The 27,198-nt window shown below is 40.5% G+C and overlaps 1 protein-coding gene across 2 annotated transcripts in view; it reads left to right on the top strand.

The window, feature by feature from the left end:
• The window catches only part of LOC135479673 (glycogenin-1-like), a 50,214-nt gene that overhangs the window by 2,065 nt on the left and 20,951 nt on the right, over positions 1-27,198 (top strand). For both annotated transcript variants that reach the window (XM_064759573.1, XM_064759572.1), the window contains exons 2-6: positions 10,389-10,521; positions 19,834-20,008; positions 20,509-20,671; positions 24,050-24,176; positions 25,096-25,276. In XM_064759573.1, the coding sequence (XP_064615643.1) occupies positions 10,389-10,521; positions 19,834-20,008; positions 20,509-20,671; positions 24,050-24,176; positions 25,096-25,276 (779 nt within the window). The remainder of the gene's footprint in view (positions 1-10,388; positions 10,522-19,833; positions 20,009-20,508; positions 20,672-24,049; positions 24,177-25,095; positions 25,277-27,198) is intronic.

The following is a 27,198-nucleotide window of genomic DNA, read 5'->3' as shown; positions in this document are numbered from 1 at the left end:
AACACACAACGTTGAAACACCGTGTGAGTGTAAAATTTCTCTTTCTTATGTTCACCAACCTTACGGTATGAGCTGCTAGATATAGAAAAGAAAAACAAACATAACATTGAGCTGAATACTTTTATTAATGATCCAGAATGATGCCTGAAACATAAACCACGTAAACAATTAGCGTAACCGATCGGGTTGATAAACATACATGGCGTAACCGAATGATCGGTTAGGCGAGGCGGAAAAGACGTAACCGATTTCTGGGTTTCGCCGGCAGGCCAAATTTCGCTGCCTGCATTCTTCTATCCTTTCAGGGTCACATGGTACAACTTTAATGCAAATATCATGGAATTGATAAGACATAAAGAATTTTGGTGTTTTCATTGCTTGGTCCTCTTTGGCTATTGGATGAATTGAGGCACCCTGTTATGGAATCATTTAAACATCACGGTTACCTGGAGTTGTTTTGTATCCTGATGTTATGTTTGTCTGCATATGGCGCTTATTCTTCAGTGAAATTTCGATGTAGGTACAGGAAGTAAAGAGGAACAAAGTCCAGAGTTAAATAGTTGGATAATGTCTGTGAGCTGCCTAGGATGGGGACGGGGGTGTTTCTACTACAGATAATCCAGCTTAAATTGTGCAGTTTTATAGATGCACATCTGTACATGTAGTTTTAATGTCAGTACTGTACCTAATCTGGATTCTGACACACATACATGTACTGTAAAATTCATGATCCATAATGAGCTGCTACGGTTTTCATTGGAATTCAGTGGGATTTGCAAACTTTGATGCTCTGTGAATGCTATAACAGCACACCAAAGTTTAGAAGATTGTTGAAGGTTTTCAGCAAAACTACATTGTAACACAGAAATATCATTTGTTTAATGGTTGCATAGAACTTTTGATTTTGACTACTCACCAGCAGTTTGATTCTGTCTTGATAATCGTTTTTTTGGGAAATTAGTAAAATCAAAGTGCAGAGTGGCTATTTAGGTCAAATAATCTCAGTTACATATTAGATATTAAAGACTTTGATCCTGTGAATAAACTGCCTAAGTATGTGCATCAACCTGCACATGTATTTTCAATATAGTGGTTTTGGATGAATAATTATATTTGACTTCTATACCTACAGTGTACATGACTGCTGTATAACTACTGTATGTACACTGTATTGACATGCAGTGTGTTGTATGGTTGTCTAATCTGGGCATGCAGGTCTGCATTGATGTACATGTTAGCAGTCAGGCCTTTGAGAGATGAATTCATTTGATTTCCCAGGAGACAAGCTGTGGGATGAGGAGGGGGTTCAGTGGTGATACTACAGGATGACAAATAAATAGTAAGCTTAAGCTTGACTTAAACATGGATATCAAGGATTTACATAAATTTACATGCATAAAGTGTACACTGTAACTGTGAAACCGTGGTTGTAAATCACTGACCATCTGGGTCAGAATGGTTGATATTTAGAGAGAGAGTGATGACCTCAACAAAAAGTGAGGTCACCCATGAGATTTAATGGTGTGAAATGTATTATATTCCATTTATATCACTGTAAAAGAATATTGGGGAAGTGGGGTTGAGTGTGAGGCCATCACATGTTTTTTCAGCTCTCAAAAAACTATCATAGGCATGGGTTCTGGTCAACACTGGTTATCACACATGTAGACATGAGCTCTAGTCAAAACTGTATGATTATCACAGACATGAGCTCCAGTCAACACCGGTTATCACACATGTAGACATGAGCTCTAGTCAAAACTGTATGATTATCACAGACATGAGCTCCAGTCAACACTGGTTATCACACATGTAGACATGAGCTCTAGTCAAAACTGTATGATTATCACAGACATGAGCTCCAGTCAACACTGGTTATCACACATGTAGACATGAGCTCTAGTCAAAACTGTATGATTATCACAGACATGAGCTCCAGTCAACACTGGTTATCACACATGTAGACATGAGGCTCTAGTCAGAACTGAGTGATTATCACAGACATGAGCTCCAGTCAACACTGGTTATCATAGATGAAGATATGAGCTCTAGTCAAAACTGAATGATTATCACAGACATGAACTCCAGTCAACACTGGTTATCATAGATGAAGATATGAGCTCTAGTCAAAAACTGAATGATTATCACAGGCATTAGTTCCAGTCAACACTGGTTATCATACGTGTAGACAAGGGACTGGTTTCACAAAGCGCACGTAACGTTATGTGCACGTATCTTCCGTGGCAACCAGTATTTTTGGCATTACATAGCCATTGGCTGTAGTCAGTTCTAATTGTCATACATGTTCATGTAGACATGAGCTCCTGTTGATTTTAGTGTGATGATATTAATGTTACATCAGAGACACTGAAAATTCTTTGGGGATGCCAAAGGTTTGTGGGAATGAGAAGACTCACTGCATAACGTTTGAAATTATATAAATCTTTTTTTTTTCTCTTAATTGATTAGGACTGATGAATTTGAAATTTGTCTTTTTCGCATACAAGGAATTTTTTTTTTTGTTTTTCTTTTTCTTTCATAAAAATACAGTAAATTTATTGAAACACCCTGTTCCAGTCTAGGTGCTTTCTCTGACGTCCGTGATAACTAGGTTAGCACTGCTCTCTCATACAAACCACCGCTACAAAGTTGAAACATAAAACCCAGCGACAGTCGATTGCTGGAATCATGCAGCCCCAGTAGTGCTTAGATTTATTTCTGCTTGTTTTAGAATTGAGGATGAATCTAGTTGTACAACAATCTTATTGTAAATTTGTAAACAAAATCACCAGCACAACCCCCTCTGGAGGCTACGACCCTAAGACCTAAACCGGGAATACCCCGGCTGTGCATCTGCAGGCTATTTAAACAGGGTCACTGCAGTTCCTTGTAAATGATATAGTAGGCCTACTGTATCAACAGATCAAGCAGTGAAAGAACTATCCTTATATACAGTATGTCCAATTTCTGAGAAGGCTATTTATCACTTGTGCCTTCATCGCTAAGTCCACAACTTTATCTGCCACTGCTTAACCTATCAAAAGAAAATACCTTCTGTGTTAGAGAGCTAGAGTAAATGTGATGTCACCTTGACCTCGATAATGGAGAGGTATTGTGTCATGACGAAGTTTCAGTTTTTAAGATATTACTGTGAATGGTAGTCTTTCAGTGGACATAAACGTTAGTCAGGTGCTGTCTTTCCCTTCAAGAAACTGTCAACCATACATTTAAATTATATGTTTGTAGGAACACCATGCATGCTTATACCCTGTATCAACCATCAAATCTGTCTGTAACCTTTGGCCTTTGACCTGACATTTACATGTAACCTTGGCATGGTTACCTACATGTGCATCACATGTACTTGCATACCCTTGCTTGTTACAGCCTGACCTCAGTAGGTGTTTGACATCTGGTCTACAGAGATATCACGTCCACATCATATTGTCAGTTTGTAGAGATGTATGCCCAGACTTCTGGCTGACATATGGGCGGCAGGCACGGTGGGGCTCCCATTGTACTTGAGTTTGAGGGAAATGTCATGGTCTGGTATGTAGGGGAGGAGCTGTTCTTCCCCTTGACCTCAGTACCTGATTTACACTAAATGTGTCAGGTCATGCCATTAATGTAAATGTGTTGTCTTACCAATAATGTACATGTACATGTATATATATGCAAGATTTCATACTGGTATTTCATAAATAAACCCCTTCGAGATTTAATACTAAAGAAGAAATGCTTGAGTTTGACAACTACATGGAATTGCTATATCTCTAAATGCATTTTTAATTAGTTTATTAATTTATTAATTATCAAGTGTATACATGTACATGTAGGTTATGGTTTAAGACGGACCCCCCCCCTCCCACCTGTCCTAGTTTCCGCAAGTACTTTATCAGACAAATCTCCCACCTGTCCTACTTTTATGATTTTATCAGACAAAATCTCCCACCTGTCTACTTTTCTTTTTTATCAGACAGGTCACCCACCTCTCCTACTTTTTCAGACAGGCGTTCCACCTGTCCTATTTTTCTTATTTTATCAGATTGACCGCCCACCTGTTCTACTTTTTTCAGACAGGCCTCCAAACTGTCCAACTTTTCTTATATTTTGACACAACCTCATTCTCACCTGTCTTACTTTGCCTACTTTTTCAGACAGGCCTCCCACCTGACTGCTTTGCTTATTTCAACAAACAAATCTCCCACCCTGTCCTACTTTCCCTACTTTTTCAGACAGGCCTTCCACCTGTCCTACTTTTCCTACCTTTGTAGACAGGCCTTCCACATTTTCAGACAATCCTCAATCCCATGTATCTTATTTTTCTATTTTGGTCTTTTCGTGCATCTCCAAGGAACTGTCGACAGGACAGTACGTATACAGACCAGCGTTTGAATTAAAAAATGATGAATGAAGCACACACAATTAGGTTGAGGGAGCACACCAGCATGATATAATGAACCAGGGGCCCCCCACCAATGTGATCACTGTGAGTTCAAGTCCAGCTCTTGCTGGCATCTTCTGCGTTCGTACGTGAGAAGTTCTGCCAGCAGCCTTGCTGAGGGTCGTAGGTTTCCCCGTGCCCAGTTTCCTCCCACCAAACGGGATATAAGGGAAATGTCCTTGAGCAGTATTCTTAAAACACCAGTTAAATAAATAAATAAATTTAATGCTCATGTTAAGAAGTCAAATTTAGAAGTGCTGTTCACTTCTCAAGAAAAAACAACAGACTTGAAAACACTCTCAGAACACAAACCAACACCAAAGCTAAAAGTGCCAAGTCCCACACAACTGCACAGTCACCCTCAGGCATATGATGAATTTCAGTAAAGGGACAGTACTCTGTGAAGTATGGTATTACAGGTACAGGAAAAAAATAGTATGCATTTGTGTCCTATCTGGCAGTGGTTAAGAGTCATTTTAAAAAGTCGATCCACATTTACAATGTACATTTATACCCCAAAGAATGTAGTAGATTGATGCTTGGTGCAAGGCCCAAGACCAAGCTGTGCATACAGTAGATTTGCTGGCTAATGCCTGAATAACTTTATTTGAAAAGTTGCTGAGACAGATAAAGAAACATTGACAAGAAGATAACCTCCTTGATGGTGGTAATGATGAAATATTAATAAAAGAATAATATTAGGTCTTTGCAACAAACTTTTTGAACAATGTTTTCCCTGTAAATGATAAACTGTACATGATCATGAGGGGTTTATAGACCTCAGAATACTGAATACGGAGTTTTAAAAACTCAAAAGTATGCTGAGGGGCCTCCATGGCTCAGTTGGCTAGCACGCTAGTGCAGCGTAATGACCCAGGAGCCTCTCACCAATGTGGTCGCTGTGAGCTCAAGTCCAGCTCATGCTAGCTTCCTCTCCGGCCTTAAGTGGGAAGGTCTGCCAGCAACCTGCAGATGGTTGTGGGCTTCCCCCGGGTTCTGCCCGGTTTCCTCCCACCATCATGCTGGCTGCCATCGTATAAGATAAATATTCTTGAGTACAGCGTAAAACAACAATCAAATAAATAAATAAATAAATCAAAAGTATACTATAAGCTAGAGAAAAACTGAAAATATTTCAGTAAAACTCAATTCTGAAAAAGACACTTCTTTTGAAATATGCGGAGAGCAGGACATCTGAATCAGTTCTGTCTGAAACTTTTGTTTTGAGTACGTGTTTGCACCACGCTCCCCTGCTAAGATGGCAATCACCCCATCATAATCTCTGCTCCAAGTTGTACATGAACTACAGCTTTCTTCGTACTTCTATGTAAATCTGGGTGACATCACCCTTTAGAAAGGGGTATGGGAACCCCAAACCTATGTATTAACTTCTCCAACTGACTACAGAGAAATAAATGACCATGGAGTTAACTCTTTGATATATATATATATATATATATATATATATATATATATATATATATATATTCACAATCAGTGTACTGATAGAGGACTCTTGACATTTTACAAGCTATATGTTTTCTTCGTTTTAAAAGTATCAGGTTTTATCCCATTTGAAGGAAAAATTCATACAGAGAATTGTCATGTATATACATTGTTTTTAATATTGATGTTAGCAAGGAAATGGTGTTAATTAAAATATTAATCATTACATTACATTTGATATTCTTTGTTTATGTATTCACGTCATTTACGTCATTCGTATAAATAGCTGACTAGATTGAACTTGGATCTCATTGCTCCGAAGTGGAAACTCTACAGACTGAGCTACTGGGGCAGCTGATTCTTCATAAGTCTAGTGTGGTGGGACATGGAAATTAATATTAGTTTGTCTTTTTAATTCTATAGGGCCCAAATTAAAATATTATACAGTATGTTTGATGTGTCATGACCGACCTTTCGAAGAAGCCCTGATGGAAATTCTTTTTTTGTGTTTTTTACAGATGCCAAATATTTTTATTCTGCTTAATTTAATTTCTGTTGTTTGTTTTTTTTTTGTCGCTGATTGATTAAAATGTCACTCGGTGAACAGGTGACAGGTACTCTTTCGAGATATAATTTCCTCTCCCGCTGTGACGGCTTTGACGGGCATATCATATCAGATACCCGTAGATCTAGATGGGCCTACCTGTGAAGTGTCTAAAAGTATGAGCAGTTGTAAGCACCCAAGCAAGTTCCAACTCACATCACCACGCAATTTACACTATCCTAAACATTTACACACCAGGAAGAGGAAAGCCAAAATCACGTCGTGTTACATGAAGATTAAAAGATGGAACATATCAGCTTTGTCTTGCATTTTTGCATCTAAAATGCACATGCCCTATCTATTGTCACTACCAATGTTTCCACTTCACAACAATGTATCAGTAAACAGATACACTTTCTACCCACAAAAGCATCTGGCAGGGCTGATATTATGACAGTTCAAGAAGTTATACCAATATATTCCCAGCTACATGCTCCCTAGCATAGGGTTTTGACAGGGAGAAAAGTTATGATGTAAGTTCGGTATCAATTTGTAACCGTGATTATAGGTGAAAAATATGGCAACACTATTTTACAGGTATTCAAATGGATATGGATATGACAAGCGGGTACATTGAATAATGTGTTGAGGACAAAAATGTTTGATCCTTCACATGAAGGAAGAATCCCCTAAATCTGGCAAAGTTTATTTAAAGTTAGGAAATCCAGGAAAATGAAAGCAGGAATCTCAGTATAGATTTTTCTAATCTCATAAATATGCTTAACTAATGTTTACTTGTTAGTTTTACTGGAAAGGTTTAATGATATTTATTTTGTGAATTGCCAGATATTGGGTTACATAATTCAGCACACTACTGCATTCTGATCAATGTTGAGGAAGTTTAATCGCGATCAATCATTTGAACAGGATTCTACGATTGTTCTTCCCTTCTACCAAAAAAAAAAACAAAAAAAATCCCTACCTAATATATAAAAAAAATACCTCTTTTGTTATAAAGGGCGTCTAACATCAAGCAAACGGTAGTTTAATTTTGGCCAAGGGTAGTTAGATATTGAAAAAAAACTTAATTTAGCACTATTACAGGGCAGTTAGATCTGAAAAAACACTCAAAACGACCTTTAAAACAGTCAGTATTTCTGACCGAGAAGTTAACATTTCAGTGTCTATGAACCCTGATGATGTGCATGTATTTGCCTGGATTAACAAATATGCTTTATAGTGCATGGATAAGAAGTTAGTAGCCATGATCCATGTACTGTTCATTGACTTTCTACAATCAAGCAGTGTTTTCTGTACATCTGTCTAGGGTTGAATCCACATGTATATCTGTGGCTGCATGCTTGTACTGGGGTGTGCAAAAAATAGCCAGCAGAGATGTCAATGTTCTGTGAGTCCTGGGGCAAAATGCCACCATGTATATATATCTGGGTTAGTACTCCCATACCGTGAATGTGCTGAGTGTACAAGTACAATGTGCTGAGTGTACAAGTACATTTGGCTACCACCCTGACCGTCACTAGAAGGATTTTATGACTGTATGTAGCTACTGAAAAGATGTGCAGCAAGAAAAATAATGTACTGGCTTGTCTTAAAAAATCACCGAAATGTGATTAAATAATATTTACTGACGTTTTATTTACAGTTGTAGGATAAACCACATGTAGAGGTACAGGTAAAACCTGATTGGCTTAGCGGCCGAGAGAAGTTTATTTATTTATTTATTTGATGAGTGTTTTACGCTGTACTCAAGAATATACCCACCCATGTTATTCACCAAAATGTCAGTGGTTTACCCTAGCCACCCAGGTGACTCGAGAAAATGTCAGTTAATGTGGTTTACCCTAGCCATCCAGGTAACTTGCCAAAATGTCAGTGGTTTACCCTAGCCACCCAGGTGACTCGCCAAAATGTCAGTTAATGTGGTTTACCCTAGCCATCCAGGTAACTTGCCAAAATGTCAGTGGTTTACCCTAGCCATCCAGGTAACTTGCCAAAATGTCAGTGGTTTACCCTAGCCATCCAGGTAACTTGCCAAAATGTCAGTAGTATACCCTAGCCACTCAGGTAACTCACAAAATGTCAGTGGTTTACCCTAGCCATCCAGGTAACTTGCCAAAATGTCAGTGGTTTACCCTAGCCACCCAGGTAACTTGCCAAAATGTCAGAGGTTTACCCTAGCCACCCAGGTGACTCGCCAAAATGTCAGTTAATGTGGTTTACCCTAGCCATCCAGGTAACTTGCCAAAATGTCAGTGGTTTACCCTAGCCGTCCAGGTAACTTGCCAAAATGTCAGTGGTTTACCTTAACCATCCAGGTAACTTGCCAAAATGTCAGTAGTTTATCCTAGCCATCCAGGTGACTCGCCAAAATGTCAGTTAATGTGGTTTACCCTAGCCACCCAGGTAACTCGCCAAAATGTCAGTAGCATAGCCTAGCCACCCAGGTAACTCACTGAAATGTCAGTTGTTTACCATACCCAGCCTGGTAACATGCAGAAATGTCAGTGAATGGTTTACTCGAGACACCCAGGTAACTCAACAAAATGTTAGTGCTTTGCTTTACCCATACAGGTAACTCACTGAAATGTCAGTGGTTTACCCTAGCCACCCTGGTAAGTCACTGAAATGTAATTGAGCAGTTTACTCTGCCCACCCAGGTAACTCACTAAAAATGTACATGGTTTACTCTACCCACCCAGGTAACTCACTAAAAATATAAGTGGTTTCCTCTACCCACCCAGGTAACTTACCAAAATGTCAGTGGTTTATTCTAACCACTCAGGTAACTCACCAAAATGTCGGTGCTTTGCTTTACCCATACAGGTAACTCACTGAAATGTCAGTGGTTTACCCTAGACACCCAGATAAACTCAACAAGATGTCAGTTAAGTTTACCCTATACACCCAGGTACTGTAACTCTCCAAAATGTCAGCGGTTTACTCTACCCACCAAGTTAAGAAAATATTAAAGGGTTTAACCGAACTAGCTACATGTACATGCAGGTAACTCACCAAAATGTACATAAATGGTTTCTGCAGGCCTTCTCCACTCACAAAGCTGGTACCTTGGTATAAGGTGGAAGAGAATGACACTCACATACATAAATATTTCTTTGTGTATGTAAGCATTTCCTTGTGTACGCAAATTATTGTACAATATCACCATTATTTGTTATTAGTGTACATGCACATACATGCAGTGATACATGTATCCTGCTGGTACACAGACAATGTACATGCAGTGATACATGTGTTTTGCTGGTACATGTGCAGTGTACATGCAGTGATACATGTATCATGCTGGTACACAGACAATGTACATGCAGTGATACATGTGTTGTGCTGGTACATGTGCAGTGTACATGCAGTGATACATGTATCATGCTGGTACACAGACAATGTACATGCAGTGATAAGTGTATCATGATGTTACACGAATAATGCACATGCAGTGATACATGTATCATGCTGGTACATGTACAGTGTACATGCAGTGATACATGTATCCTGCTGTTACATGTACAGTGTACATGCAGTGATACATGTATTGTGCTGGTACATGTACAGTGTACATGCAGTGATACATGTATCGTTCTGGTAGGTACAATGTACATGAAGTGATACATGTATCCTGCTGGTACACGTACAGTGTACATATAGTGTACATGCACTTGTATATTGTGTACTGCCCAAATAAATCATCACAAAGATCTAAAATTCTTGTGCTTGTGAAATTTTTATGCATTTATTCCAGAGTATATGTAAGATGAAACCTTAGATACAGGATTTAGCTGCATTTTCTGTCGCTGACTTCCATTTCATTATATTGTTTTAAGTTCAGTAATATCAGTTATTTACCCCATTTGCATATTTGTGGGTACAGCTTATTATCTGTAGACAGTTTTTGATGTCTTTCTTTTCTTTCTCTTCCAGAAGCGTTTGTGACTTTAGCGACAAATGACGCATACAGTATAGGATGTCTGACGTTAGGCCGCTCGTTGCGGCGAGTAAGGACAACTCGCAAATTGGTCGTCATGGTGACATCGGGCGTGAGTCCGGCCATGAGGTGAGTCCCCTAATAAAGGCCCATTTCTTTACACATGTACTGTAATTCTTCAACCTTTTCGCAAGGTTACAAGGTGTTTATTCAAGCAAATTCTGAGGACTTTGTTCTGTGTAAACTGATAAATTTATACTTTTTGTGAAGTCCGGAAATTATTGGCCAATCCAATCAATGTAGTTTTGTCTCCAAATTCAAACTAAAAACATGCATAAATTTAGTCTGAATATTCTGACTAAACCTTTCAGCAGGTATTATGATAGGCCGTTCCATGTGAAAAAAGTGTTTCCAAACAACATTGCTAACACTAAATTGCCCACCTTATCGTCTTGTTTTAGCTACATTCGTGCACCTGTGATCCTTGTGTCCTCCTCTACAGTCTAATTTCTACCTTGTTTGCCCATTGTCATGGATATTTTGACAAACAGATTCTGCCACAACTCTTGGCTATTCACACTTTCACTCTTATCGCAATGGCCGCCAATGTGTTAGCTCGAATTCCCTACGTCACACAAGTCGTAGACATCGCCCAAGAACATCCGAACAAACACGAGCACTGCAGACCAAAAAAAAAAAAAAAAACGCTGGTGGACAGAGACAATTGAGGGTAACAAATCACCCCAGAAACAATTCCAAGAAAGATAAACCGGGGAATGGTCGTGTTTGTCCAGATGTCCTTGGTGCAAACACTTTGCTATTCATCAAAATATTGTTGGCTGCGGACAAACATGGGAGAATTAGACTGGAGTGGAGGCGAGAAGAACTATAGATGCGTGAATGTAGCTAAAACAAGAGGGTAAGGTTGGTAATTTAGCACCAGCAGTGTTGCTTGGAAAGTCTCATTTTTTTCACATTTTTTTCGTCAGACCTCTCACAATATCTGCTGTAAGGTTGTCAGATTATTCGGACTAACATAAATTGTACTGATACTTGCTCTTTCATACGGCTTAAAGCACCAATCAAATGCGCAAATGTTGAGGAATTAGGGTAGTCCCTATAACAGATGTGAGCCAGTGAGAAGGTACTTTTGTACATCGGTGGGTTGGTTGTGCACATGAGTTAACCACACCCTATCTTACCTGTAACTGATGTGAGGGAGCAGACATGGAGAGTGAGGGAGAATGAACAGAAGGTTTATAGAATGTCATCTCCAGACACTGAAGAGTTCAGGATGTGTTTACATGTCAAGATTGTGTCCATGAGACGAACATCGCAGCGCTCACACAAGTGTATGTGCTGTGTTTTTTTGCAACAGTACTTTGTATACCAGATCATAATTTAAATCAGATACCACGAGCCTGAGCGGGCCTCCGTGACTGAGAGGTTAGCGTGTCACCATATGTCAGTAACTCGGGAGCCTCTTCTCAGTGCAATTGCTGTGAGTTCAAGTCCAGCTCATGCTTGCTTTCTCAACCTGGAGGTGGTCGTGTGTTTTCCCAGGCTTTTCCAGGTTTCCTCCCTCCATAATAGTGGCCACTTTGTACAAGTGAAATATGATACCATAAGACACCGATCAAATGATTAAATTAAAAGTTTTGATAATTTGGTGAGGCAAGATAATTTGAGAGTTTTCTTTTCTTTAGTTACAGGCTGCTTCATGTAGCATTTAGGATAAAACCAGAGCAAAAGATTTATGTGCTTCCAGAACTCACATTCGCTCCAGTCAAGTGTAAACCAAGTTAGAAGTTCCCTTTGTTTTCTTGCACAAATCCTGAGTGCTGTAAATACATGTGTTGAGTTAAGGTCTATATGGTGTTAACATGTATGGTAAAATACGCAGTATTACAAACATATGCTGGACAGTTCATATACACTGCAATTTATGGAGGCCTTTCTGCCCAACTCGTGCTGGCTTCCTCTCTGGCGTTCCGTGGAAAGGTCTGTCAGCGACGTGCAGATGGTCCAGGGTTTTCCAGGGCTCTGCTCAAGTGATTTCCTGAGTACGGCTTAAAACACCAATCAAATCAAAAAATAAATAAGTTTTCCCCCAGTGTGGATTTAATGTCATTCATTCTAGTGTAATTACTGTTTTTCATTAAAGCCTAATCACTATGGCAGTTGTCAGTTGTAATTGGCCAGGACAACAAGTACATATCCTTGTACATGCATCTACTTGTAGATTACACATTTATGTATATGTAGAATAGCAGGAAGTGTGTGTACATTCAGATTACCCAGGCTATAAGTACACATAAGGGAGCGAGAGGATGGAGTAGAGGTGGGGGAATACACACTACACAGGCTGTAGAGACATGGGACCATAAATAGCCCTGGAGCATGTGATATGAAGTCAGGCAGTGGTCTCTTGCAAAATAGTAAGGCAGACATCAACCTGCTGCTGTGGGGGGAGGATCATTCACAGTGACCTCCCTTGATCTTCTCATCTTCTGGGGGTATACAAATGGGGTTAGATTTCAAGATTCTAGAATATTCTGTAAGAGTGTACATGTACGTAAGTGTTAAATGAAGATAAATGGTACACGTACTTGTCATATTTGTACATCGCAAGTTCATGTTTCTGATAAAAATGGGGTACCATAGTTCTTTTAATTCAGTGCTTTCAATGTCCTTTGTGACCAATATATTTTAAACATTCTAAGGGAACTATGGGATATGGACATGATAGAAAAATAATTCTGAAGATAAATCTTGCCTCTGTAGTATCGCTATTAGCGAAGTACATGTATTCTTGAGTGTGGCATAAAACACCAATGAAATAAATCTTTATTGACACAAGCAAATCATTTTAGCATCATTTTCATAATACTTGTATACGACATTAACCGACATTACCCCAAGCCCACTGTACATATGTTGTACACAATACTTGTATAAATTCCACTGAAAAAAGTACTTTAGAGGTTGAAAAGGTTGAAGGACAGTACCACATTATTGAAAGCACTTTAGGTGGTCGGTAATGCTCCACATGTGCCTTTCTTAGAGGCTTATTCTCTTGGTTAGGTGTTTTGTGGCTTGTTCAGCACAAGGAAAGCTGTCATCTCAGCCAAGGTCACCACTAAGCTCTTCCTTTTTGATTTAGTTTCACTGAAATTAATTGCTCAGTTAAACCTGCTTCAGCTTGATTAGTAATTCTAGGCTCGAGAAATTTAAAGATTGTAGTATACTAATGGGGAATCTGTTAAACGCCTCTATCCAGACTCTATACGATACAAGGGGCCTCCGTGGCCTAGTTGGTTAGCGTGCCTAGCGCAGGGAATGACGCAGGAGCCTCTCACCAATGCAGTCGCTGTGAGTCAAGTCCAGCTCGTGCTGGCTTCCTCTCCAGCCATACATCCAGCTGGAAGGTCTACGAGCAACCTGCGGATTGTCTTGGGTTTCCCCAGGCTCTGCCCAATTTCCAACCACCATAATGCTGGCCGCCGTCCTATGAGAGAAATATTCTCGAGTACAGTGTAAAACACCAATGAAATAAGTAAATCTATATGGTACACACATACTTTTGTAATTCAACCTTTTCACAAGTTTATAAGGAATTTATTCAAGCATATTCCGAGTGTAGACTGATAAAGTTATACTTCTTGTGAAGCCCAGAAATTTGGCCAATCCAACTAGTGTAGTTTTGTCTCCAAAATCAACTTAAAAATGTTCATAAATTGTACTGAAATTTACCCTTTCATGTGGGAAAAGGTCGGAGGGATTAGGGTAGTCATGTACTGGTATAGAGGACACAGACATTGCTGTGTGCCCTCCTGAGGATCAGACTTGGTTGTTTGCCCTGTAAACTTCGCAGTTGACTACCTCACCAGGTTGACAGTTTCCCATATATATTTGTAATGTTAAGTTATAACTTGTTGTTTGTTTCATGACAATACTGCATGTGGCAATTAGGGTAAGCAGGGAACACCTGTTTAGAACACAGAAGTATGAGCATGTGTGGTTGTACGTGCTGTTCAACATTCTCCTGTTCTAAACTCAGTAACTGCTTGCTAGCACACGGTTGATGTTTTTCTACCATTTTGTTTTTTTGTTTTTTTGTTTTGGGGGAGGAGGGAGGGGTGGAGCAGTGTGTCTTTGTTATAAAATATGTGCTTATTGTAAATCTTCAAACGACCACCAATGCACTTTTTTCAGTGGAATTTGTGCATACAATTATTATGAAAATGAGGCTAAAAATGAGTTTTTGTGTAACTAAAGATTCAAGTTTCATAAAAATGAGCAAATTATTTATCTACACCCCATAAATGATTGAAATGATTGAAGAATTTGGGTGTACACATAAACAATACATGTGTTCTCCTTGATATGAGATCTGTATCATTCTTTCAAGCTTATCTATTAGAAAGGGTCTTGCATTCACTAACCTTGAACTCATTATGTCAAAAACAGGTTTCCTTTTATCCTGAAGTAATTGTGAAGTATTAAGACTTAAGACCCAAACATCAAAATTGTTACAACAGCCAGCCAAACTTTGCTAATTGCCATGTTCGAATAATCAGAATTGGTATTGACCAGAAAAAGATAAACTCATGAAAAGTGTCTAAATGTTGGATTGAACCCAAGATGTACACCACTAAAGTGTGATGGACAATGTGTATTGGAGCCTTGATATTCATTATTGTTTTCATAATAAACAGAAGTAACTAATAGCTACTCTTGTGAAAATATTCAATGGTCTGTACACAGGTACATGTACATGCAGATACAGAGCAAATTTTGAATTGAAGTTTTCATACCATAGATATTGTGTTATGAGAGGACATATATAAATGTCAAAGATGAAGTGTTAAAAATTAAATGTATATTTTCATTTATTTCAATGTTTTCGTAGTATTATGTAATAAATGCATATTTATACATATACACATTTATAGAGTACTCTTGTTAAATCTTTCATGTGCAAAATAATAAAATGGGTTCAAGGTAAGAAATAATGTGTTCTAAATATTAATAGTTCACTGGCACACCACTCATTTATTAGAAGATTTACTGTAACCAGGGATGGCCCTAATGGATTTATCTTACCAAACTACCAGCCAGAAATACCTCAAGATGTGAACCTATGTACAATAATAGCATGTTCAGCCCAAGTGATCTGACACCCAGGCTCTGCTAAACCTCATACACAAATAGTGTGTGTTAGCAAGGATGAGAGGAAAAGTCTGAAGACAGCAAAATAATACCTGCTGACTACAAACTGTACATCAGAAAACCTGCTGACTACAAACTGTACATCAGTAAACCTGCTGACTACAAACTGTACATCAGTAAACCTGCTGACTACAAACAATACATACATCAGAAAACCTGCTCACTACAAACAAAACCTACGTCAGTAAATCTGCTGACTACAAACAATACATCAGCAAATCTGCTGACTACAAACAACACATACATCAGTATATCTGCTGACTACAAACAATACATCAGTAAATCTGCTGACTACAAACAATACATCAGTAAATCTGCTGACTACAAACAATACATCAGTGAATGTGCCGACTACAAACAATACATCAGTAAATCTGCCGACTACAAACAATACATCAGTAAATCTGCCGACTACAAACAATACATCAGTAAATCTGCCAACTACAAACAATACATACATCAGTAAATCTGCTGACTACAAACAATACATCCGTAAATCTGCTGACTACAAACAATACATACATCCGTAAATTTGCCGACTGCAGACAATACATACATCAGTAAATTTGCTAACTACAAACAATACATACATCAGTAAATCTGCTAACTACAAACAACACATGTACATCAGTAAACATGCTGACTAAAACAATACGTCAGAAACACACTACAGCAAACGATACATCAGAAAAGCACTGTCTGAAGGTATAAATTCAGATGTAGAAATGTTTTTTTAAAACCGCCTGTGACAGAGCCAAGTAGATTTTTTTTGTACCTGTCAGCTACAGGTATCTACTTGTCCCCATCAGTCTAACTTTTAGAAAGTCTATAACTTGTGCTAGCACCACCAATCACCATGCATTGCCGCATTTTGTGAACATATAATTTCAGTTTGGCGAAATTATTTTCCATCAACGTCTTGGCAAAGTAATATCAGTCTGCTGTGTTACAAGAATGCTTGAATTCAGAAGCATTTCCTGTTTATTCAATATTCTTTTGCACAGTTGATCATCAAAACGAAAAGTTTTTCCTTACAGGAGTTCAATCTGTACTTGTGTACGCATGCGCAGGAAACAACCAAGGAAAAGCATCCGGACAGTGCGCGTTTAGATTTGTATGCATGTGTCTTGAGTTGCTCCCCTTTACGCCTGCGATGCCATGCATAATCCTCAAGTGAGTTAGCAATGGGGTCCTAAAGCTGTACACTTTTGGGCGATGGGAAGGGGCTGGGACAGTAAATATTAACGGCACATTTTATTTATTTATTTATTTGGCTGGTTTTTCACACTGTACTCAAGAGGATTTAATTAATATGATGGTGGCCAGCAACTCTCACGGACTACAAATGGAAGTGTAATAGTGAGAGACTCCCGAGTTGTGAGGAACACTTCAATTTTTGATTGATTCACTGCTCTGTGTTGACTGTTCTATGATAGACTTGTTGATGATAGCCTTGTTCATTAAATGATGTCCTAAGAGTGTTGACTTGTTTTGGCCAAAAAAAGTCTTGCAACAACATATTGCTTATGGGAATGCCAAGTAAAAATACAGACTTTACAAACTTAGACATGCATAGATATTGTCTAAAACATGAGTGGAATCTTATTGGGCCTACCTGTTGTTGCAAAAGGTGAATTTTTTTGTGACCTGTCGCTGATAAAAATTGCCTGTCAGCAACAGGGAGGATGGCATTACGTCAACCTCTGTAGATGGCTGTTTTGCAGTGCCCAAGGTAAACCACCAACATTAGCCAGTTTGACCTACAGATATACACAAGATGTTGGTGGAAGATATTAAGTGGTTTCCATCAAATGTTTATTGCCACCCATTTCCACTGAAGCAGTGGGAGCAGGGGATTTTCAAATTGGCTGTCCACAATTGGGTTTGAACCTGCACCTTGTAGATCCTTAAGAATGAATGAATCCTTGGGGTTTAACATCGTACTTAGCAAGTTTTCAGTCATATGACGATGACGATTCATTAGGCATGTGTATATATAATGTGTCTTCTTCTGGAAGGGCGAGTCCATGCCGCCAAAGTGCTGCTGAAGACACTGGACATAACACCCCACCCAGGCACATTATACTAACACCGAGCCATCTAGTCCTGTTTCCTTGCTCTAACCTCTCAGTAGCAAGTAGCATTTTGAATGGCACAACTTGTTAAAGACAAGGACCGTTAACCACATGCCGTTGCTCTCATGCATGCTTTTATTACTGTCAGTGTGTGTATACAGTCATGGAAAAAATTATTAGACCACTCATATTTTCTTTGGTTTCTTGTTCATTTTAATGCCTGGCAACCCTAAAGGTGTATTAACCGAAGATTACAATGAATACGACAAAAATCCAGCTGATTCCATAATACTTTGTCGTATTTGATATGCTTTAAGGTCAGTTGTATTCCTAGGGTGTATGCGAGGCAATTTCATGCTTTCCATTTACATGCAGACTTACATAAAGAGTGGTTTCCTGTTTACATGTAGGCTTACATAAATAGGGGTCTCTTGTTTATATATTAAGACGCAGCACAACTCGGTAGTTGTCAGCTCCCATAATGCCTAAAACGAAAGAATTATGTGGAGCCAGAAAGGCAGCCATCTTGGCACAGCTGGATACTGGATTGAGCGAGCGACGAGTGGCCAAAAAACTGAAGATCTCTAAAACAGCAGTTCATTACACCAAGAAAAAGCAAGCCGAACATGGTACTACAAAACTGCTAGCTGGTCGAGGCAGGAAACGTCTTTCTACCCCACGAGATGACCGAGCACTCATCCAGTCCTGTATCAAGAATCGTCGTCAGACCTCCAGAGACCTTAGAAATGAGTTGGCATTGTCAACAAATGTGACTTGTTCAGCAAGAACAGTTCGAAACTGACTTCTTGAAGCTGGTCTAAAGTCGCACAGGGCACGGAAGAAGCCCTTCATCAACGAGAGGCAGCGGAAGGTCCGCTTGCGTTTTGCGAGGGATCACAAGAATTGGACTGTTGATGATTGGGCTAAAGTTCTCTTCAGTGATGAATCCAATTTTGAGTTGATGCCTACTCCAGCCAACTTACTGGTTAGGAGGAAGCCTGGGGAAGCCTACAAACCAGACTGCCTTGCTCCTACTGTAAAGCATGGGGGTGGATCAGTGATGATCTGGGGTTGTTTCAGTATGGGTGGAACAGGACAGATGCAGTTGTGTGAAGGGAGAATGAACCAAGTCACATACAGAGCTACTCTTGAAAACAGTCTTCTTCCATCAGCTGCTAAACTCTTTCCTGGCTCGAATGACTGGATTTTCCAACAAGACAATGCCCCTTGCCACACGGCAAGGTCAGTTAAAACCTGGATAGAGAACCGGAACATTCGAACCATGAATTGGCCTGCTCAGTCACCTGATCTGAATCCAATTGAAAACCTGTGGAATATTATCAAGTTCAAAATGGAGAACCACAAGCCCAAAAACGAAGCAAATTTGTTCGAATTTTTGCAACAGGAATGGGCTGCTGTGACTGCAGGGCAATGTAACAAACTGGTGGAGAGCATGCCAAGGTGCATGGCTGCAGTCATCAAAAACAATGGGCATGCAATCAAGTACTAACTCCCGTATGAGACTGAGAGTCATGTGACTACGTGACTAGGAGACAGGAGAAAAAATGAAATGCCAAAATGTTTTTGAGAATACAGTTGCCACATCTACAGATGTATGAACTTAAGTGATTTTGGTAATTGTCAAGAAAGTCATAGAGAACTGATAGATATCACCTCTTAAATAAAACCCTTATGAACTATTTCTGTTTTCATCACTTTCTTTGCCCAAACAAATGTTCCTTCAGTTGTGCAAGGTTTTAAAATGAACAAGAAATGGGAGAAAGCAAGGGTGGTCTAATAATTTTTTCCATGACTGTATGTATATGTATGCTCTTGCCAAGGTCATGCTGGCTTTCTGTCCAGCCGTACGTGGGAAGATCTGCCATCAACCTGCTGATGGTTCTGGGTTTCTGCCAGGCTCTATCCGGTTTCCTTCCACCATAATGCTGGCTGTGGTCTTTATAAGTGAAATATTCTTGAGTACGGCATAAAACACCAATCAAATAAACGAATAAGTAATGCTCTTTGTTTTGTTAGTAGGCTGGTCATTACTGCCCAGTGAACTTCGTATTTTAGAGTCTTAAATTTCTAAATAGTAAAATTAAACTTTTGTCTGTTTGCTTTTTGTTTGCAGGAACCAGTTGCATCAAGTGTTTGATGTTGTAGAATCTGTAAATCTGTTGGATAGCCAGGATCCAATCAACTTGCAGCTGTTGGGTCGACCTGACCTGAATGTGACCTTCACCAAGCTTCACTGCTGGTGTCTGACACAGTTCAACAAATGCGTCTTTTTAGATGCAGACACATTGGTAAATATACTCATGTTTTTGGAAGGTGCATGTAATTTGTGTTTGGCTGGAATAGTGGCGTGATGCCAGTAAATAATGGCGATAAAGTCACAATAAAGCTATAAATTGAGCATTTACAGCAAGATTAATGTTTCATGAAGTAAGAAGTGTAAAATATAACTGTTTATAGCAGAAGAGATCACTAAGGTGACATGCATGGAAAAGGAAATGATCACTATAAATGATGTTAGACGTTGTTGGGTGAGGCTAAAGGGAACAGGCTTCCTGTCATATAAATAATAAAGTGTTTCTAAATTAGGAAATATGTCAATGTGTGCATTTATTATATCAGGACATAAGCAGTGTATATCCCTCAGGTTTCATAACATTGTAATAATATTAAAACTCCGCATAATTTTCTCCTGTGCTCCTGTACAGAGTGAACATGAACAAAGGGGAGGTAACTCCCTTGTGATAGTGTTGTAACTTTACAGATCTGCGTATACCGCTTTGTTTTTCAGGTTTTACAGAATGTAGATGAACTGTTTGACCGTGAAGAATTATCAGCAGCCCCAGATGCTGGATGGCCAGATTGTTTCAATTCCGGCGTTTTTGTCTTTCGGCCGTCACTTGAAACGTATCAATCTCTCCTTGATTTTGCAGTCTCACAAGGCAGTTTCGATGGTAAGAAATAGAACCCACTGTGAAATGAAGCAGAAAACAATCTTAGTAATGTAAAAAAAATTTCCTTAAGTTGATCTTTGTGCATTGGGCCCTGACTGGATGAGATGGTTAAAATTCTGGCTGCGAAAGTTAAAGCACTGGCTGTGACTGATGGTTTAAACACTGGCTCAACAGGTTGAAGCAGTGGCTGTCACTGATGGTTTAAACACTGTCTGAACAGGTTGGAGCACTGGCTGTGACTGATGTTTTAAACACTTGCTTAGCAGGTTAAAGCTGTGGCTGTGACTGATGGTTTAAACACTTGCTGAGCCGGTTAAAGCACTGGCTGTGACTGATGTTTTAAACACTTGCTTAGCAGGTTAAAGCTGTGGCTGTGACTGATGGTTTAAACACTTGCTCAGCAGGTTAAAGCAGTGGCTGTCACTGATGGTTTAAACGCTTGCTCAGCAGGTTAAAGCTGTGGCTGTGACTGATGGTTCAAACTTTTGCTCAGCAGGTTAAAGCTGTGGCTGTGACTGATGGTTTAAACGTTTGCTGAGCAGGTTAAAGCACTGGCTGTGACTGATGGTTTAAACGCTTGATCAGCAGGTTGAAGCAGTGGCTGTGACTGATGGTTTAAACGCTTGCTTAGCAGGTTAAAGCTGTGGCTGTGACTGATGGTTTAAATGCTTGATCAGCAGGTTAAAGCAGTGGCTTTGACTGATGGTTTAAACGCTTGCTTAGCAGGTTAAAGCACTGGCTGTGACTGATGGTTTAAATGCTTGCTCAGCAGGTTGAAGCTGTGGCTGTGACTGATGGTTTAAACGCTTGCTCAGCAGGTTGAAGCAGTGGCTGTGACTGATGGTTTAAACGCTTGCTCAGCAGCTTGAAGCAGTGGCTGTGACTGATGGTTTAAACACTTGCTCAGCAGGTTAAAGCTGTGGGTGTGACTGATGGTTTAAATGCTGGCTCAACAGGTTGAAGCAGTGGCCGTGACTGATGGTTCAAACGCTTGTTCAGCAGGTTGAAGCTGTGGCTGTGACTGATGGTTCAAACACTGGCTCAACAGGTTGAAGCAGTGGCTGTCACTGATGGTTTAAACACTGGCTGAACAGGTTGAAGCACTGGGCGTGACTGATGGTTTAAACACTGGCTGAACAGGTTGAAGCAGTGGCTGGTGGTTTAAATTCTTGCTCAGCAGGTTAAAGCTGTGGCTGTGACTGATGGTTTAAACACTGGCTCAACAGGTTGAAGCAGTGGCTGTCACTGATGGTTTAAACACTGGCTGAACAGGTTGAAGCACTGGGCGTGACTGATGGTTTAAACACTGGCTGAACAGGTTGAAGCAGTGGCTGTGACTGATGGTTTAAACGCTTGCTCAGCAGGTTGAAGCAGTGGCTGTGACTGATGGTTTAAACGCTTGCTCAGCAGCTTGAAGCAGTGGCTGTGACTGATGGTTTAAATGCTTGCTCAGCAGGTTAAAGCTGTGGCTGTGACTGATGGTTTAAATGCTGGCTCAACAGGTTGAAGCAGTGGCCGTGACTGATGGTTCAAACGCTTGTTCAGCAGGTTGAAGCTGTGGCTGTGACTGATGGTTCAAACACTGGCTCAACAGGTTGAAGCAGTGGCTGTCACTGATGGTTTAAACACTGGCTGAACAGGTTGAAGCACTGGGCGTGACTGATGGTTTAAACACTGGCTGAACAGGTTGAAGCAGTGGCTGGTGGTTTAAATTCTTGCTCAGCAGGTTAAAGCTGTGGCTGTGACTGATGGTTTAAACACTGGCTCAACAGGTTGAAGCAGTGGCTGTCACTGATGGTTTAAACACTGGCTGAACAGGTTGAAGCACTGGGCGTGACTGATGGTTTAAACACTGGCTGAACAGGTTGAAGCAGTGGCTGTGACTGATGGTTTAAACGCTTGCTCAGCAGGTTGAAGCACTGGCTGTGACTGATGGTTCAAACGCTTGCTCAACAGGTTAAAGCTGTGGCGGTCATTGATGGTTTAAACGCTTGCTCAGCAGGTTAAAGCTGTGGCTGTGACTGATGGTTTAAATGCTTTAACCTCAGCAGGTTGAAGCAGTGGCTGTGACTGATGGTTTAAATGCTGGCTCAACAGGTTAAAGCTGCGGCGGTCACTGATGGTTTAAATGCTTACTCAGCAGGTTGAAGCACTGGCTGTGACTGATGGTTTAAATGCTTTAACCTCAGCAGGTTGAAGCAGTGGCTGTGACTGATGGTTTAAATGCTTGCTCAGCAGGTTGAAGCAGTGGCTGTGACTGATGGTTTAAACACTGGCTCAACAGGTTGAAGCTGTGGCTGTCACTGATGGTTTAAACACTGGCTGAACAGGTTGAAGCAGTGGCTGTGACTGATGGTTTAAACGTTTGCTGAGCAGGTTAAAGCTGTGGCTGTGACTGATGGTTTAAACGTTTGCTGAGCAGGTTAAAGCTGTGGGTGTGATTGATGGTTTAAACGCTTGCTCAGCAGCTTGAAGCAGTGGCTGTGACTGATGGTTTAAACACTTGCTCAGCAGGTTAAAGCTGTGGGTGTGACTGATGGTTTAAATGCTGGCTCAACAGGTTGAAGCAGTGGCCGTGACTGATGGTTCAAACGCTTGTTCAGCAGGTTGAAGCTGTGGCTGTGACTGATGGTTCAAACACTGGCTCAACAGGTTGAAGCAGTGGCTGTCACTGATGGTTTAAACACTGGCTGAACAGGTTGAAGCACTGGGCGTGACTGATGGTTTAAACACTGGCTGAACAGGTTGAAGCAGTGGCTGGTGGTTTAAATTCTTGCTCAGCAGGTTAAAGCTGTGGCTGTGACTGATGGTTTAAACACTGGCTCAACAGGTTGAAGCAGTGGCTGTCACTGATGGTTTAAACACTGGCTGAACAGGTTGAAGCACTGGGCGTGACTGATGGTTTAAACACTGGCTGAACAGGTTGAAGCAGTGGCTGTGACTGATGGTTTAAACGCTTGCTCAGCAGGTTAAAGCTGTAGCTGTGACTGATGGTTTAAACACTTGCTCAGCAGGTTAAAGCTGTGGCTGTGACTGATGGTTTAAACGTTTGCTGAGCAGGTTAAAGCTGTGGCTGTGACTGATGGTTTAAACACTTGCTCAACAGGTTAAAGCTGTGGCTGACATAACTCCTGCTGCTGGTTAATTCACTTCCTGAGATGTTCAAGCAGTGGCTGGTTGTGATTGTCACGCCTGCTGGTTAAATTCATTGGCTCACTTCGGCTCTCAGGCATGCTGGCTAAAGTGCTGTGAATGTTGTGCCTGATATTCTGGACTGACTAGTCAGAAACCATGGTGTCTAATAAATGCACAATGTTTTCATTTTATGTTAATACACAGATGAAGTTTGAAACTCATTGGTCTCATTTTTGTTTACAGGAGGTGACCAGGGCTTACTCAACTCTTACTTCAGCGACTGGGCGACGCGTGACATCTCCAAACACCTGCCCTTTATTTATAATGTCGTCTCTCAGGCTTTCTATAGTTACCTCCCTGCATTTACAAAGTGAGTAGCGAACAGACTTGACATGACTATCCTTAATCAGCCCTGGACTATTGAGGTTGCATGGTCAAATCCAGTTGTTGGTACTTCAGATGATGTCTTAAGTGAGGCATTTTGTCAGGGACATGTTACAGGTCCATGACACGGTGGTGGATTCCCCTGGCATCTGCATGGCCATGGCATCTCCTGGGAACTACATGAACATAAAATCTCCTGGGATCTACCTGGTCATGGGTTCTCCTGAGGTCTGCATGGTCAAGGATTCTTTTGGAGTCTGCATGGTCATCATGGATTCTCCCAGAGTCTACAGGGACATAGATTCTCCTGAGGTCTTTGTGGTCATGGATTCTCCTGGGGTCTTTGTGGTCATGGCTTCTCCTGGGGCCTGTGTGGTCATGGATTCTCCTAGGGTCTTTGTAGTTAGGGCTTCTTCTGGGATCATTGTTGTCAGGGCTTCTCCTGGGGCCTTTGTGACCATGGATTTTCTTGGGGTCTGTCGTCATGAATTGGCTTGGGGCCCGCGTGGTCACGGATTCTCCTTTGAGAAGGGGAAGGCCTGTCCAGAACGTCAGTGTAATAAGAAAATACAATGTGCTTAAGTATTGTTAGCATTACACTTCTTTCAGTTGACTAAATAGATACCTCTAAGAATTCACATTTTTTCTACATTCCTCTCTGCTTTTGGAAAATGGGCATCAAAAAGGTTTGTTCAACAATTTGTGATAAATTCAAAGATGATTTAAAAAGTTGTTTTTCACTTATATGTATATCCCATGTTCTCAAGGTCTCCTGTCTGTTTGAAGGATTAAGATAGAAATGATAGGAGTTGAGATTCACCTTTATACGAGGGAACAAGATTGCCGTATAAAATGTCAGGGATAGTAGTCTCAGGTTAGGATGTGTGTGATTTTTCATTTTTCAGGTTTAAGGATTCTGTGAAAATAGTTCATTTCATTGGTGCGGTGAAGCCGTGGAATCATACATACAACACGGTGACTCGCACCGTAACACCGCTTCCAGGCACCGGCCACAGCAAGGCCTTTCTTCAGCTCTGGTGGACAATCTTCATGGAGGATATTCAGGCCACTCTGGACCCACAACTGGTGAGTGATCTCTCAAATTGATTGATGTGTGCCCCCCCCCCCCCCCACTTCCCGAGCAGGTCATGCAAGAGTGTTGTGTTTCACAGTTTCTGTTTTGTGAAGTGTTCCATGTCATGTAAGAGTGACTCATGTTGTGTTTTACAATTCTTACTTGTGCTGTGTGCGGTCAAACAAGGTTGGTTCATGCTGTGGTTTACAATGTTTATGTCATGCTTGACTGTCTTGTACAGTTTCCCTCTGAAGTGTGCGGTCATGCATCAGTGACTCGTGCCATGTTTTACCGTTTCTGTCTGAAGTGTGCGGTCATGCATGGGTGACTTATGCTGTCTTTTACAGTTTCTGTTCAGTGTGTGATCATGAAAAAGTCTATTCTTGGTGTGTTTACAGTTTTTGCATGTGCAGTGTGACTGAGTTCAAAGGTTAAGAAAATTCCACATTGCAGTAATTGTCTTACAGATCACTGAAACCCATAGCAACAAATTGCGTCTTTGATGCCCACAGTGTGTCTTGGAAAATAAAACTACTACGCATTGTTTGAATTGACCTTGTGCCATTTGAATTGATAATGTGCGGTCTAAAGAGTTTGAACCAACTCTGTAAACAAAGAATTTTGCTATGTAGCCACATACATGTATGTACATGTAGCAGACAAGATGTGTTCCAAGGTACTGTACTCTACGTAATCATATATCAGCATAGGCATGTGCAGTACCACCCTATCGGTATCCTAGAGATACAGTTTAACATCCGGCATGTACCTGTAGGTGTGTGGCAGCAGGTTGCATGGCGTAGGATGGGCATGCGATAGCTTCTCGTGTGGGATGGTTACATCCTTGTGTAATTGGTGTAGCATGGGTGGATGTTGTTATCGCCCAGAACATGCATGGTTTGTGTAATTGACTAAATGAACCCATACTCTGACCAACATCTTGCTAAATGAGCTTACAACAGACTAGGTGAAGAGCATAATAAATTCTATCAAACTGTGTTTTTAGGACACTATTCCTCAACACACTGGTCTTCTTCCTCTGTCCCCACCCCAATCCTCATCCACCACCACGTACACGTAAAGGCAGTCTTTCTCACCCCAAGTTATCTCTTACATATTTATGTGGTGAATTACTATAATAATCTTTGCAGATGCCAGATTTCACATTTTGGATTAAGGGACTCTTAAGTGTTTGTTTTGGGGTTTTTTTTCTGATCAATACATACACAAGTTTGATTGTAAAAAACCCTATCAGTAACAAAAGTGTAAGGAACAAGGTCTTTGAAGCTAATTTCTGATGTGATTTTTTTCATGTCTGTATAAGAATAGTTTTGCTGACTTCTTGAAAGTACATGTAAGGGAGACAATCCTACATATGAATTTCACCATATAAATGGAAGCTGATTGGCTGACCAAGATGAGAGATTCTTGGTGAAGGCCTCTGTTGTCATGACAGTTGTTTACCTGCGGAACACGAGTACACATACCAAAGCAACAGTGTATATCAGTCTAGACATAGTAGTCACACAAAATAGACAATCAGTGTCAGTACGGTTTATAGATGAACTGTGAAGTTCTACTAACACCATCAGCTGGTAGCAAGAATCTGCAATAGTAAACTGTGCATGTTAGTATGTTGCTGTTCATATTGGCATTGCGTCAGTGCTCTCAGTCATGACCTTATGTACAGTGGACAGTCCTGTACAACACTCCCTGACTACATGTAAATGTCCTGCTTGTGTAGAATTCATGTTTTTTGTGTCTCTTCTATCTACTTGGTGTACATATACATGCTGATAACACTTGTGCATGTAGACACAGTTTAGGACAGCTTCCATAATGGACTGAGAAATTTCGGGGGTGGGGTGTATAGACAGAGTTGATGTACATGTCAGACATGACGGTTACTGTGTGGATCAGTCTCTGGCAATCC

This window comes from Liolophura sinensis, chromosome 12 (assembly GCF_032854445.1).
Source record: "Liolophura sinensis isolate JHLJ2023 chromosome 12, CUHK_Ljap_v2, whole genome shotgun sequence".
In the NCBI taxonomy this organism is placed as follows: Eukaryota; Metazoa; Mollusca; class Polyplacophora; order Chitonida; family Chitonidae; genus Liolophura; species Liolophura sinensis.
This window is presented reverse-complemented; position numbering and strand designations above follow the sequence as displayed.